Source organism: Populus trichocarpa, chromosome 9, assembly GCF_000002775.5.
Source record: "Populus trichocarpa isolate Nisqually-1 chromosome 9, P.trichocarpa_v4.1, whole genome shotgun sequence".
Taxonomy (NCBI): Eukaryota; Viridiplantae; Streptophyta; class Magnoliopsida; order Malpighiales; family Salicaceae; genus Populus; species Populus trichocarpa.
Genome location: NC_037293.2, coordinates 11004589 through 11021196, shown reverse-complemented (window position 1 = coordinate 11021196; position 16608 = coordinate 11004589). Strand labels below are relative to the sequence as shown.

Below are 16608 nucleotides of genomic sequence, written 5' to 3'. Positions count from 1 at the left end.
ATATATATATATATATATATATATATATATATATATATATATAGAGAGAGAGAGAGAGAGAGAGAGAGAGAGAGAGAGAATTGTCAATTGAACATGTTAGTAGGGAATGATGGAGCCCGTGGATCCTTTCTAGTGGTTTAAGGGCCATCGCTCAGGCCCAAAATCTCTATAAATGAGCTCAAGATAGGTCCCGAATTTTGTTTCCAATGTATTTATAAATTTTATATTGATTGAGAACATGGAGCATAATTAAGAGAGAATTGAACCGAGAAGAAGAAAATTGCGAGTCTGTAATTAGTAGAGTTTTGTTACTATTTTGATATAAAAATAAATAAATACAATGATCATAGAGTAACATATCTTCTGATATTATGTTTTAAAAACACGTAAATTTATTTTAAAATATATTTATTTTTTATTTTTATTTTTTTTAATCAAATACTATCTTGGTTTTTTTTAATCTTAAAACAATAAATAAACGCTATCTAATTAATTTAGTTTTTTTTCTAGTTCAATTCTTCTTCTTTTTTCCGTTTTATTAGTCCTAATTTATAATATGAAAAAAGAATCCGAAGAGATATAAACATTTGTGGACTTGTAATAATAAATCTATATATTTTTTTAACCAAAATAACGACTTCTATTAATGTCGCCTCTGGCATTATTATGTAACCAATCACCCTATGCCACGTCAGGTTTTGTCCTCCCCTAGGCCACCTTCCTCTTCACTTTACTTGTCTGCTCTGTAAATTAACATGGTCTTTTGATCTTCACTGAAAATAATGGCAGACTTATTACACAAGCCATTGCTAGACATTGAAGAACAACTACATACCAGTAAGAAACCCCCACGTGCTGCCTCTCTCGATGTATTTCGTGGTCTCTGCGTCTTTGTAAGCTCTTAGCTCCCTGTCTTCTTCTTTTTTTTATATATATATATCAATCTTGGTTTAGTTTAAAAGCTCTGAATTGTGTTTTATTTTCTTGAACTGGCTTGACTTTCTGGGGTCGCTCTGTTTGTTTTCTGAGAAAAATTTGGCAAAGTCTACTCTCTTGAAATCAAGAATTGAAAAGCTTGCCTTAACCTGAACTTTTCGTTTGGTTCATAAGTCGAAGCATGCATGATGCAAGCTTCATGAATAACTAAGCTTGATTATGATTTGCATTGGATATTGGTTGCTTTCAGCTAATGATGCTAGTTGATTATGGTGGGGCGATTATTCCCATTATTGCTCATTCTCCTTGGAATGGACTTCACTTGGCAGATTCTGTGATGCCCTTCTTTCTTTTTATTGCTGGAGTTTCTCTTGCACTTGTTTACAAGGTAATATCACTCACTCTTAATTTAAGAAAAGACATTTGTGCTTCCTGGTTCACTTGAATCGAAAGCTTTCTGTCTATATACGTTTTCAGAAAGTACCAAACAGAATCGAAGCCACATGGAAGGCAGTGCTAAAGGCAATAAAACTATTTTTGCTAGGTGTGGTTATTCAAGGTAATCTTATCAATAATTTCCATGCACTCGGGAAGTGAAATCTTACAATGAGTTCTGTATGTAATATGGCACACACCCTTTTGAATTCAGGTGGCTACTTTCATGGAATAAATTCCTTGACGTATGGTGTTGACATGAAAAGAATACGCTGGCTTGGAATTTTGCAGGTGCATTGATTTTTCAATCGATGACACTGAACTACTGGAGAGTTTTCCAGTGAGAAATAATCTGTTCATGGTTCTTTGCTTTTGGGATTTTTTGCCTTCATTAGCATATATTTCGTTTTGACACACACATATATTGCTAGTACTGATTTTAATTTGACTCCTCACATGGACAAGTATAGAGAGTAGTATAGAGGAGTGTCAATTTTATGAGGAAATACTGGGAAACTTCACTCTGCCTTGAGATGTTGCTAAAGAAGTGATTGCATACAAGCAGCCACATCAGTTTCCTGATCAACTGAAGTGGATGGGCAGGGTAATTAGCCACACTGATATGTATCTACTACATTACAAACATACTGTTCTACTTTTTGTCGTTGTCATTCTGGTCAGGTGCAAGGACATACACCTTAGCAGTACCCGCATGATACTCAAAGCACTGCACATGACTATTATGGCCTTTGTTTGATTCCTTTAACAAGTTGCATGTTTCATTCTGTATATAATGCTCGCAATTTCTTAACTTGTGTTAGCTGTCTTTCAAGCCAGAAAATATCTGTTGGATACATAGTTGCTGCTTTATGTGAGATTTGGCTTTCATGTCGAACACGGAGAGGAGTAAGCTTTCTCAAGAGTTATTACTGGCATTGGTAAGCTTAACATTTGAAATTGAGTTTCGCTCTAAAACTTCAAATATAAACCATGTGTAATAACAGCATCTTTTCACTTTGATAATCTCATTCTAATGTTGATGCTAAGCATCAGACCTTGTTTCCTTTCGCTCTCTTACTTTCATGAGCTTGTAAGTGGGATTGATTTGAATTGAATAACTCATGTTCAAGAAAAACATGTACATGGAAGAAAGACCATGCCACTGGCATGCGGATTCGTGTTTCATAATATAAGGAGCACTGAGTGGAAGATGGACAGATATGAGTAGATCAAGAGACTCGATGGATTATTTCCTTTACAACCTAGATCATTTTTTGATATGATGATTGCTGATTCTTTGTTTCCTTTAATTTAGTAGGCAGAATGAACTACTATAGCCAACAACTTGCATTCCTTTCCTGTTTCATTGACAAAAAGATTTCTGTTTTCTAGGTGTGTGGCATTTTCACTATCTGCAATATACCTGGGGTTATTGTATGGTTTATATGTTCCAGATTGGCAATTTGAAATGTCCAATGCAACTTCTTCTGTGTTTCCGACAAATCACAGCTACGTTTACATGGTGAGGACCCTAAAATTTTATCACTTGATGTCCAGTTCATGAGATTGCATGCATCCCTACTTACCCAAATTGATACAGGTAAAATGTTCTCTAAGAGGCGATCTTGGACCTGCTTGTAATTCAGCTGGAATGATTGATCGCTATATACTTGGCATTGATCACCTATATAAAAAACCTGTTTACAGAAACCTGAAGGTATCCTAAGCTGTTCACTTTATATTGTGTCTATTCGTTCACGTAATCCATTGACTATAATGAAATTTCACTTTATAAGGAGTGCAATATGTCCACCGATGGCCAAGTTCCTGACAATTCAGCTTCCTGGTGTCATGCTCCTTTTGATCCTGAGGGTGTTTTAAGGTGGGCAATCAAACTTCTTTTATGCTTTTCTTCCTCGAACTCAGTTCTTCTGAATTTTATTGTACTCACCTGAATATTCGTACTTAAACTACCCCCTATCAGTTTGGTGCCTGTTTAGTAGGACTACGTCCTCGGTCTTAGTGGCAGTTTTGTCTCATGGCATCCTGACAGCTTACACATTTCAAGGGTTTCTATCTTTCCTTGTAATTCTCTTCATACACATAAGAAGGATATCTTCTTGGTGCAAATAACCCTTTGATATGGAAGTGTGACTCAAATTCTCTTTGACCTTCTAACAACGATTGTATCCACAGCTCCTTAACAGCTGCAGTGACCTGCATAATTGGGCTTCAATATGGACATCTTCTTGCTCACTTACAGGTGGAATGTAGTTGTCTTCTTCATTCTCTTTTTAGTTCTTATAATAATTGTTCTTAATCATTTAATGGGAGTTACAAGATTTAAATAGAAACATAAGTACCAAAACCGTTTTATTTGCATATGTTGCTTCTTTGAGTACCTTGAACAGTACTATTGACAGATTACATATGATGTTACACAAATGTCTTTCAGGACCACAAGGGACGCATGGAGAACTGGACCCTATTCTCATTTTCACTTCTTGTAGTTGGGTTGCTCCTTGTTGTTATAGGTATGAACTTTAACGACTCATGATCGAAACCATTTTGCACCATAGCATTGAATCTACGACTCTGTTCCTCTTTTCTTTTCAGGCGATCCTGTGAACAAATCTTTATACACTTTTAGTTATATGCTGATCACTTCCGCTTCAGCAGGAATCACATATTCTGCTTTATACTTGTTGGTAAGTTCTCAAAAACAAGTGTATCATTTCTATTTTCGAAACATGGACAGTGATGAAAACATTGGTTTTGCTCTTTATTACAGGTAGATGTATATGATTACAGATGCTTGACATTTGTATTGGAGTGGATGGGAAAGCATTCTTTGAGTATTTTCGTTCTCGTATCTTCTAACTTAGCTGTTATTACAATACAAGGATTCTGCTGGGCAGCTCCTGAAAATAACATGGTAAGCATCTCGGATCAGTAAGCAAGTTTTTCACTTGTTACTTCATAAGAAGTTCAAAGATGGTTAAACATTTTGTTGTTATGCTCATTTGATCAACAGATTCACTGGATTGTTAGTCGGTTCGTGCGCAGATGATTGAAGTGGTTGGGATCTTAGATGGGATTTTTGCCATGCTTTTTTCTCCTTTCCATGTATGTTTTTGTGATGTTCATGCTGATAGTTTCATGGCCGCGCGAGGTACAATACAGATTATCATATCAGAATATTTGTGGATGATGGAAATTGTGAATTACTATATTAGCTGTTTTCAGGGCCATTGATGAGAGACAATTTTTTAGTGAATGTGCTCAAGAACATAGTTATTAAACTTGGTGCGCCCCAATGGATCGATCCAATGACCTGACCACCTGGAGCTTCACCTGGGCATTTTTTTGACATTGACCTGCCGAACAAGAATGATCCAATAAGTAAACTCCGTCAAATTTGAGCGAGACCCACCAGACAACATCAACTTCAAGAAATTAAAAAGAAATGAAATGATCATGTTTCGAACAAAATAATTGATCCGGTGATGGGCGGGCTAACCCATAGGTTAAACCAACAGCCTGAATCCTAAACCGCGTCAGATCTCAAGCCGGATCTGACAGATCTACTCAATACTGGCGCATATTCTTCTTCCAATGTGCTCAAATTAGAGAATCCGAGTCATAAAGAGGAAAATTCCAAGAAGAAAAGAGATCCTTCTCGGGAGGAAATCTGTAGTCAAGCGATCATGATTTCAATACCTGAACTTTGCAAGACTTTTTATTTCGAGTTTTTTAACATTGCTTTTAGAGAAAAAGTAATTTGAAATTCAATACCGATCGCACACCAAGACTAGGAATGTAGGAAATGAAAACCTTTTGTTATCTTTTACAAATAAATCGTTGATTGTTGCAGAAGATAAGGAAAGGAGGCAGCAATTTTCAGTCTCGCGCGAAAAGATATCAGCATTATTCTGGCTTGTTCTTATCCTTCACGAACAGCGACAGTATATTATTAGAAGATGAAAACAGCCAAGCCAACCAGGGAACCACTGTGGTCACTTTCACCAATCCCACTTTTAAGATTCAGGTTCCGTTTATCATTGTCGTGCTTTTCAATTATATAATTTTTTTAACTTTTAAAAGTATAATTTATCAGAAAAAAACTGATTATATAATGGTTTTCAATTTCAATTATAATAGTATTTTTTGTTTGGAAATATATTAAAATAATATATTTTATTTTTAAAAATTATTTTTCACATCAACATATCAAAATAATTTAAAAATATCAAAAAATTAATTTGAAATAAAAAAATAATAATATAATTTTATTTTTTTCAAAAATACTTCATAAATGGGTTTGAAAAATACAATGAAAAACCATAAGAACATCTAAGAATATTTACATGTGATTATTTTTAAAATTAACTCGGCCGAGTTTCATTTAAATTAACTCGGGAAGAGTCAACCTCTGAACCGGTGGGCTACCAAATCAATACAACAAGTAAGCCGGGCCGAGTTTAATATCGAATGAATTATTCCATGGGTTATATTGATCCACGGTTTAAGACAGTAATGTTGCCTTCGAGCTGAAGCATTTTTCTAGCCACCCCGTGACAGCTATTTTCCACTCGTTGTGCTTCTGAGTCATCATTGATTAAGTGGCCCCACCTTCATTGATTTTCCAGGCAGACTGTTCTTTTCCTCGGCCAACATAAACGTGGATAAGGTTGGGGCCGTTAATAAAAATTGTCTCAAATAAAATAAAATATGTTTAATTTCTGATTAAAAAAACACACACGTAAACAGGAGGGTGTCGTTTAATGAATCTTTAAATAATTCAAAATAGAGTTGTTCAACCGGACATGTCGTTTTTTAATTGAAAAAATCACTATCAAGAATATGATTTGAGTTGAATTTTAAAGTGAAATAAAAAATATATAGTAATTTGATGAAACCTAATTTATTAATTAATCGGTTAACATATTTTAACTCGATCAAATCAATATAAATTAACAACATTAATTTAATAAAATAATTAATTTATATTGACTTAGTGACGGTCACAGATTATCCTAGATAATACTTTGCTTCAAGATTTAAAAGAAAGATGCTACACGGGGACTCGTATATTAGTGTTTGGCACTGCGAAAATACATTTAAAAAAATTTAAAAAAATAATTTTGATGTACTAATATCAAAAATAATTTTTAAAATTAATACTTTGTTTTTTTTTAAATTAATACTTTGATAATACTTTGTTTTTTAAAAAAATTAATATGTTTTTTATATTTTCAGATTATTTTGATGTACTGATATCAAAAATAATTTTTAAAAAATAAAAAAAAAATTATTTTAATATATTTTAAATAAAAAACACTTTTAAAAATAACCATTATCACATTCTCGAACATCCTCATATCCAACATTTATTTTTGCCTCACTAGCAACAATTATATAGTCCAAAACCCACTATTTTAAACCCGTCCTTTATAATTTTCAGCGGATGACTAGTTTGAGGGACCATGTAAATCACCTTCAAAATACTCTTGATTGAGATTTGATTGACGCCACTGCATTTACAAGTCCACAGATTATGATAAAACTCCCAGAATTCCATCAAATCTTCAAGGGGCGTGAATGGCTTCAGTATTTCAACAGTAGGACCCGTCTAGAATATGCCAGGAAAAAAAATGAAATAAATGACAAAATATAGAAAATCAAAAGGATCCATCCAATATTCTGTGTGTGACTTTAAGGTGGATGATGAGATGAGTCTGCGTGAGATTGCTGTGGAAATTATTTTTTATTTTTTATATTGATAAATAAAAAAATAAAAAAATATTACCTTAAATATTTTCAATAAAATAAATTTAAAATTTTGAAAAACCACGGTCAACCGCATTTTCAAGTGTGCCCAGAAGACTTTCTGTGTTTTGTGAGAGGGCAGAATTATTTATACTTTTGTTTTTAAAAAAAAAACGTTGCATAGGCAATCATCCTCGTATACGATGTTGGCTTGTTGAATTTATGTATGGACTAAAATCTGCCGCAAGTGCAATCAATTTACTGTTGATGTGTATAACTCCATGTGTATACTCATGGAGAATTATTGTTTACATGACCCTAAAAAATTGACAATATTTCTCTAGATATTACTTCTTTCATGTTACAGTCATGATTGTTTTTGTATTTTAAAAATATTTTAAATTATTTTATTTTATTTTTATTTTTAATTAATATGTTTTTAGATCATTTTAATGCGCTGATATCAAAAATAATTTTTTTAAAAAAATATATTATTTTAATATATTTCTGAATAAAAAATACTTTAAAAAATAACCGTAACCACACTTTTAAATAAGCTATCGGAGCTGCATTTCAAGTGTATCAGGTGCTACCCTTGTCTCATTAATGACATTTATTCAAGAAATTCTTTATCAAACTTAATTTTTTTCTTCTTTGGAAAAAAAAGAGTCGTGATTTGAAGCGTGTTCCGGATTAAATAAGTAGCATTTCACCTTTAAAAATATATAAACATTACATTCTAAATTATTGTGAAGACTTATTTCGTGTAAATGCATTATTGTGATAACGTAGAAGCTTGGACTAAAAAACTCTTAGAGCCGTAAAATGTGAATTCTAATTGAGCTGCAAGCTAATTTACATCATTTACATTATTTTTTTAATTATATAATGAAAAACGCGCACATTGAAAGGCATCGAATTTAAAAGAAATAAAAAGGTGTAGGGTATCTAGCTTTTTTTTTTTTTGGATTCGAGGAAACCCCACTCCCCGGAAAGCGCACTTTGTGGGTCCAGGTGAGTGAGTAAAACCCCGGCTGTCCCAGACTCTTACAAGAGATGCACGCCCTGACTCGAACTCAAGACCTGCTGTGCAGATCTCAAACCCTTTACCACCACATTACACCCCCTCGAAACGATATCTAGCTATTGCTAACATGCTAAATCGTATATGGTTCAGATTGTTAAGTCCAAACCCATAGGAAGTTCTAACGAATCAAACTTGTTTGTGATTTTTAATCAAATTATTAGATCAAACTTGGATTTTCTTACCGTATTCTATATGCTCAATTTTTAATGGGGTCATGCTAACACTGTGCCATGACAGACCATGTCCGGGTCTCAAAATTGTTATTTTGATTTTTTTTTATTTGTTTCCTCATTAAACATAAAATTTTATTTGATTTGAGTTCTCGTTAATCAGGTCTATTTTAGTTACTATTTAAACATTTTTTACGTTATTTTTTTTCTATAAAAGTCAAGAACTATTAGCATTCAAAGTTTATTAAATTAGGATTATCTCTCGCTGTAATTTTAGGATTTTTGAAACCCATTTTTTTTATACAATATGTAAATTGTAAATTATCAACCTACACCAAAAGAAAAATTAAAAAAAAATGACTAATTACTTCCAACTCATAACATGTATAAATCACACATGATACAAACCTATATATTTATGTTTGGTATTGTGATGTATATTACTTTATAAAAATACTTTTTATTTAAAAATATATTTGTTTCAAATATTTTAGTACATTAAAATTATTAAAAAACACTAAAACATATTAATTTGATATTTTTTTTTATAAACATACTTTTAAAATACATTCCAACGCATTTGTGAACGCAATACCAAAAAGCAAATAATAGACGCCCAAAACTCCTGTTTTCCTTCTCAGAAGTAACAACCAAACAAATTAGAATCACTTACGTATAATCTAAAAACAGAATCAAATAATATCCCACAAATGAACAAAGTGAAGCAGCGGATGGTCGCCCGGTATGCAAAAGGTCACTTTCCTCGCCTATAAAAATCAATATCTTGTTTCCTACGCTGCAAAAACCACCATTGCACGAAAGCAACCACGTCTATGATCATGACACAATCAAGCTAATCACAACCACCCCTCCCTTCCTCGTTGCTTTTCATTGGCCACGTGGGCCACCAGCTAACGGGTGCCCGGAGGCTTTAAAGGCCACGAAAATTCAGAAAATAACAAATATATATATATATATATATATATATATATAAAACAACAAGAAGAGGTGACCGTTGGGGGCATCGAGTTCTCAAGAAAAGTAGACTAGTCTTTCTCTTTCACATTCTCGGTGTAGAAATAAGATTAGTTTAATTTAATTGATGAAGTTTTATATTTATGTTTTAAAAATTATTAGTTCGAGTTTTATAAATTTTAGAATTAATAAAAGTTTATATTATTATTAATTTTATAATTCATAAAATTAATTAAAATATATATAAGCTGGCCTGAACACCCGATGTTAATATAAAATATAAAAAGGCAGTGGAACAATCTAGTGGTCTTGGAAAACAGGACACGTGTCATGGTCAAAGAGGTCACTTGAATCTAGTAGTACAATTAATTTGGGCCCCCCTCGTTTGCCATCCGTTTATTTGGTCTTTTGAGGGATATTACATTAGCATTTTATTTTCGTAGGTAAATGTTTGGGACAGTCAATGTAATTTTTTTATGGTCAAGGTAATTCTACTAAAGTCAGTAAGTAAGTGAAAGTTAGTCCAATAATATCTTATGAAAAAATATTTAACCTGAAATCCATTTCAGAATCCAAATTATCAATTGATCATCAATTAAATATAGAATTTTGGAGTGCTCGTGGAGTCACTTATAAAGAAAGTAATATTTAACGTGAAATCCATTTTAAAATCCATAATTGATCATCGATTAGATAGTATTTCTTAGTGCTCATGGAGTCACTTATAAAAAAAGTTAGCCATGATAAATAAAGAGATAAACATGATTAATTAGTGTAATAATTAGTATACGAAGAACATAAAATCTATATATAAAAGAGTCAAGATAAACATGTTTTTTTTTAATTATAAAACGATAGCTAAATACTATCTTAATCACCATTGTCTACTCGTAAGGTCGTTGATTTTTTTTTAATTTACGGTGAATATTTTTTTAAAAATTTTTTCACTGGTTATAATACTGTCATCGATAATTATCTTAATTTTCAACGAATATTCTAAGACACGTGCCCGGATTCTTTTTTTTATTTTTTATGTGGGTGTTTGGGCCAGCTTGCGCGCACCATGACTAATCTCACGGCCCACTGAACACCCTGCAAACCCAGTGAGCATGTAAAATACCACAAAGATGACAGACATACACATAAAAACTCGAACCCAGAAAAAACAGAAAGAAACAAGCCCTTCCCACTGACAGGCCAATACCCTCAGTGCCCGGATTCTTGCTAGAAAGAGTAGGATGGTTTAATTTTCTCAAGAATGAACATTGATTGATGAGATGGCATGATCAAAACGAGAGTGTGACATGAATAGGCTCAGGATAGCTACGAGAACTGCAACGGGACCTCTCAAATCTGCCACACCATCAACACTGATATGTTTTGCCAACTGGTACCACATGATTCTTGATCAGGTCACACATTCAATTTAATCACGGCACTCTTCGTAGCTCAGTGAAAAGTTATAAGATTAATTCATAATTAATCATGTAATATAAAGGATTAAAACGTCAAATGTCGGGAGAGTAACATTACAATCTATTCATGCAGAGTGAATATCACTGTCACTATAAAATATAAAAATTTAAATTTTATAAAGAAAATATAATAGCAATCATTGTAGAGTAAAGTTGAATTACACTAGGAGATGAAATGTACAAACCGAATTATGACGACCCTTCGCCAAGCTGAAAACAAAATGAAGCGATGGAGGGAGGAACGGCCAGTCCTTTGATAGACATGGACAAGCCAATCAATTACACTGACAGCAAAAACATGTAATATAACAGTCAAGTTTTGGATTTATTTTTTAATAATTATAAATTTAAATTACTGAAATCTTACACGAATTAATCGAATTATAAATAAGTTAGCTTAAATATCTATATTAATTTTTTTAAAAAAACACCCAATTAATGACACTTGGCAATGATTCTTCCTCATAAATCCACCCTCTTTACATTTTCTTTATTTTTTATAGGCAGAAAACACACTTGTACAATTTACACATTAAATTTAAAAATAAAATAAAAAAATTGCACTAATGTATTCCCCGATGATTCATCGACTATTTATTTATTTATTTATTTATTATCAGCCTCTTCTTAATTCCAAATCTAAGACAATGATGTGCAAATAAATTTGATGTACTGCTCGAGCGAAAGCCTCGGAGGCGAAATTAAGGTTGTGTGATGGATATTTCACAAGGAGCATTGTACTAATTTCATCAACTCCACTCATTACTATGCTTCGAATTTGTAGATAGATGCGAATCAATGTCACAAACTATAAACCCAATGAACCTTATAAGAGGACACGTTTTTTCTTCTCCATATAACATGGAGCCATGTGCCTTTCTATTTCTTCAAGTACACTTCACAAGTGTTCTGTGGCCTAGTATTTCACGAACCGCATCGCTCTTTCTTTAGCGCTTCAATCATCAATGGCTGCAAATTTATACTTTCTTTAATTACCATCATGGTTATAAAATTCAATGCAGAAGGATTCTATCGATGTGACACTTAGGTTATAGATCATAGGGTTAATAAATCTTTTTTTTTTAAATAATAAATTAAAATGAGATATTCTTGATTAATTCTATACTGAATTTTTAATTGAATCAAACTGAGTTAATATTCTATATTATGAGTTGCGCAAATCTAAAACGACTGTAGGGCTGGTCCATATTTTAGAACTGGACTGTATCTAAGGCAAACCAAAGAACGAATTAATACAAATATAATTCCCCCCAAAACTTGAGACTGCAAAAAATGGGGTCCAAAACATTATAACGTGACTTGGTAAGAATGGGGTCCAAAAGGTGACCCAAAATGAAATAAAAAATTCGGGAGAAAAAAGGGAAGAAATAAAGAAGACCGGAAATAACCGTTGTGGGCTTGACTTTGGGTTGATGCCAGGCTGACCCCTTGAGTCCTACCCTACACGATAGCTAACCCCTCAACCCATAGAAAAGAGAAGATGATTAGCCATCACATGGCCTATCTGCACACCTGGTCCCACCCCCATTTTCTCTCTCTAGGCTCTCCCAGGTACAACAGCAAAACCCTAAAATACCCCTGTCTTATCCAAGATATGCAACCCACCTCTCCCTGCTTTAAAATGACTGACCACCTAGGGCACTTACAGAGACACCGTCGCAAACCAGTAGCTAGAGAGATAGAGAGAGGAGGAAAGGCTTGTGGCAAGAGAGCTAATTAACTGTAAAGACAGAGAAACTCCTTAGATCAAAATGTCAAAGGACGTGATTGAGGAAGGGCAAACTCATACGAAAGATTATGTTGATCCACCTCCAGCACCACTTTTTGATGTGGGTGAACTCAAGCTCTGGTCTTTCTTTAGAGCTCTCATAGCTGAGTTCATTGCTACACTTCTCTTCCTTTATGTCACTGTGGCTACTGTTATTGGCCACAAGAAAAACCAGGACGCTTGTGGTGGAGTTGGGTTGCTTGGTATTGCATGGGCTTTTGGTGGCATGATTTTTATCCTTGTTTACTGCACCGCTGGTATCTCTGGTAAGAACAAGAACCCATCTCTCTCTTTTTTATTTCTTTTCTTTTTTTCAGTCTTGTATTGAGTTTCTTAAATGGAACCTGACATACTGTGTTAGCTAGTTATGTAACACTTGCCAAGACTTTTGGTTCTTTTATTTCAACTAACTTCAAAAATGTTACCTTTTTGTGTAACTTGGTAACTGTTACTGGTGATTTTTGTATGTAAGGCACTCTCTTTTAGTAAAACTAAGAAGTATGCTCTTCAAAATGAAGTCTTTTGTGTGGTTTGTTAATGGGGTTTGGTTTTTTTTTTTGAAAAAAAGGTGGACATATTAACCCAGCGGTCACTTTTGGCCTGTTACTGGCTAGGAAAGTGTCCCTAATCAGGGCTGTGGGCTACATGGTGGCTCAATGCTTGGGCGCAGTCTGTGGTGTTGGCTTGGTCAAGGCCTTCATGAAGCCATACTACAACTCTCTTGGTGGTGGTGCTAACATGGTGGCTCCCGGGTACAGCACAGGCACAGCTGTGGGTGCTGAGATCATTGGCACTTTTGTGCTTGTTTACACTGTCTTCTCTGCAACTGACCCCAAGAGAAGTGCACGTGACTCTCACATCCCTGTAAGTACCAGTAAATAGCAGCCATCTTCTCATATGTTAAAATTTTTAGTAACTCCATTAGGGCATGTAGTTAAGTTCTGATAACCAAGTAGGATTTAGTTTTGATAACATGTGTTCGGGTACAGGTTTTGGCTCCACTTCCAATTGGGTTTGCTGTGTTCATGGTCCACCTGGCCACAATCCCTATTACCGGTACTGGCATCAACCCTGCTAGGAGCTTTGGTGCTGCTGTCATCATCAACGATAAGAAAGCCTGGGATGATCATGTGAGAAACCCTTTAAATATTGAATCAAAGTTTATATATATTTTGATGTTGTTCTTGATTTTTTGTGTATTTGAAGTTAAATATTAGTGTAATTAACACGGAGTGTGATTTGATGGACATGCAGTGGATTTTCTGGGTTGGGCCATTTGTTGGAGCATTAGCAGCAGCTGCATACCACCAGTACATTCTGAGAGCTGGAGCCATTAAGGCTTTGGGATCTTTCCGTAGCCACCCCACAAATTAAATGAAAAGAGCTTGTCTTTATCCACCCCCCCTGTCTCTATTTGTTTGTTTGTGTGTAAGAGAGATCGGATTATGATGGACCTTTCTTTTTCTTCCTTTTGTCCTCTTATTTATAATTTAATATCTTCGTTAGTTTTGCTGTGTATCATTGTCACGGGTAGTTTTGTGTTTTATTTAATACGAGATAACATGCCCGCGCGCTGCCGCGGGCTTATAAAACAAATGTATTTGATAGTGTTATAATTATGAACCAGCGCTAAATAAGTAATAGAAATTAAAGGTATGATAGAGCAAATATTTCATGACGAAAAAAAAAGTTGTGTTGATGATCCAAAACTTAGAGATTGAATAAAATGATTTGTAGTAATTTACAGTGTTTTGTGAGGAAAGATACAGTGCTTTCGCCACATGATTTAGCTTTTCAGTTAATAAAAAGAAAAAAAAATTACAAAGCTAAATTCTCTACCAACTTAATATTAAAAAAAAAACCAACAAAGATAATTTTGGAAGAAAAAAAACCCATGAGAAAAGATGTTGTAGCAATCCACAGTGTTTTGTGAGAAAAACTATAACGCTTTCCTTATATGATTTAGTTTTATTGTAATTATAATTCTTAACCAACTCAATATTAAAAAAAAATCGACAAAGATAATTTTGGAAAAACACTGCAACAATTCACAGTGTTTTAAAGAGAAAAATTATAAAGCTAAATTCTTAATCAGCTCAATATTAAAAAAAAATCAACAGAGACAATTTTAGAAAAAAAAAACACCAAAAAAAGGAAAAAAAATCATGTTGGAAACACTGTAGCAATTCACAGTGTTTTGTGATAAAAGCTACAGTGCTTCCCCACATGATTTAGCCTTATTTGTAATGATTTGTAATTGTAATTCACAAACAACTTAATATTAAAAAAATAAAATTAAAAAGAATAATTTGAAAAAAATTAAAAAAAAAACCATGTGGGAATGAACAATAATTTTTTAAAAACATTACAGTGCTTTCCTCACATATTATAACTATAATTTTTAACCAGCTCAATATTAAAAAATAAAATAAAAAAAAGATAATTTTGGAAAATAAACCATGCGGAGAAACACTGTAGCAATCAACAATGTTTTAAAGAAAAAAAATTACAAAACCAAATTCTCAATCAGCTCAATATTTTAAAAAAATGGATAAATATAATTTTAAAAAATAAAGAAATAAAATAGAAAAACTAAGGGGGAAAACATCACAGCAATTCACAGTATTTTAAAGAAAAAAATTACTAAGCAAAAATTTTAACCAGGTCAATATTTAAAAGGTAAAACCAACAAAAATAATTTTGAAAAAAAAATAAATGAAAAAAAAGAAAAAAAAAGAAAATTTTGAAAAAAATAAATAAAAAAAAAGAAAAAAAAAGAAAGTTGAAAAAAAAAGAAAAAAAAAGAAAGTTGAAAAAAAAAACAAAAAAAAAAAGGAAGAAGAATCACTGTGGATTACTGTTGTAATCCACAGTGATTTGTGTGTGGGGGAACAGTAAATCCCCCACACGTTTTAGTATATTAGTTAATACCTCTTCTATTACGTTTTGCGCACAGAAAACGTTCCCTTCTCGACCACATTTCTCCTTTATCTTTCTAGTACAAAATCTACTAAACGAGTACACTTGATAGGAAGTTTAAAAGTAAATGGCTAATGGGTTTGGTGCATGAATTAGTTGTCTCCAAAATGAGACCTACTAATAAGAGAGAAATGTATATTTTTATTAAGTGTTTTTTTTTAAAAAAATTTAGATATTTTTATTTTTTTTGTGTTGTTTAATAGGCAAAAAGTTTAAAACTAATCTAAATATAATTTGTATTTTATCGACTGAACGAGTTAATTGTTCTTTACTGGTTGGTTGATTTATTTAATCTAACCAGTCAACTGGTTCCAACTACTGATCGATTCCTTTGTTATTCAGAAAAAACAGAAATCAAGTATAATTTTTAACATATCCTCTTAAATTTGATTTCTTTGTAACTCTCAACATATCTCTCATTTCAATAAAAACATCGTTTTGAGTAGTTTTGTGAAGATATCCGCGACTTAGTCTTGTGTCTTCACATACTTGGCTTTAACTTCCTTGTTTGTAATGCAATCTCTTAGGTAATGAAATCTTGTATCAATGTGCTTACTTCAGTAATGAAAAACTGGATTTTTAGCTAAGACAATGACTGATGAGTTGTCCACATAAATCTTTGTAGGCTTTTCTTGTGACATTCATTTTTTTTTCAATAATTTTTTTAACCACATGGAATGACAAACACAAGATGCAATAGCTATATATTCAACTTCACAGGTTGACAAAATGACTATAGATTGCTTCTTTGAACTCCATGTAAATGTTGTGTCTCCTATGTAGAAAACAAAACTCGTAGTGCCTCTTTCTATCATCCATATCTCCAGCCCAATCACTATCATTATAACCCATAAGATCAAAACTATTAGCATATCCATAAAATAAACCAAAATCAACAGTATATTTGATATATCAAAGAATTCGCTTCAAAGCTTTAAAGTATCATAATTGGTTATTGTCTTCATTGTATAAATACTATATGTTCTCTTTGTC

The 16608-nt window shown here is 32.9% G+C and overlaps 2 protein-coding genes across 3 annotated transcripts; both read left to right on the top strand.

The window, feature by feature from the left end:
• Positions 1-688: 688 nt before the first annotated feature.
• LOC7472108 (uncharacterized) lies at positions 689-4622 on the top strand. Of its 2 annotated transcripts, none has more exons than XM_002312915.4 (13): positions 689-893; positions 1187-1324; positions 1414-1495; positions 1586-1662; positions 2209-2309; positions 2764-2893; positions 2972-3088; positions 3168-3253; positions 3568-3634; positions 3827-3905; positions 3988-4079; positions 4163-4306; positions 4406-4622. In XM_002312915.4, exons 1-13 carry the CDS (start codon positions 783-785, stop codon positions 4439-4441), a joined length of 1260 nt encoding a protein of 419 aa, XP_002312951.2. In that variant the 5' UTR covers positions 689-782; the 3' UTR covers positions 4442-4622. The 2 variants fall into 2 exon arrangements, with proteins under 2 accessions (XP_002312951.2, XP_024464718.1); XM_024608950.2 differs by having other exon boundaries at positions 764-893; positions 1266-1324.
• Positions 4623-12483: 7861 nt separating this feature from the next.
• On the top strand, positions 12484-14154 carry LOC7494236 (probable aquaporin PIP2-8). Its single transcript, XM_002312916.4, has 4 exons — positions 12484-12902; positions 13205-13500; positions 13626-13766; positions 13891-14154. Exons 1-4 carry the CDS (start codon positions 12620-12622, stop codon positions 14008-14010), a joined length of 840 nt encoding a protein of 279 aa, XP_002312952.1. The 5' UTR covers positions 12484-12619; the 3' UTR covers positions 14011-14154.
• Positions 14155-16608: the final 2454 nt, after the last annotated feature.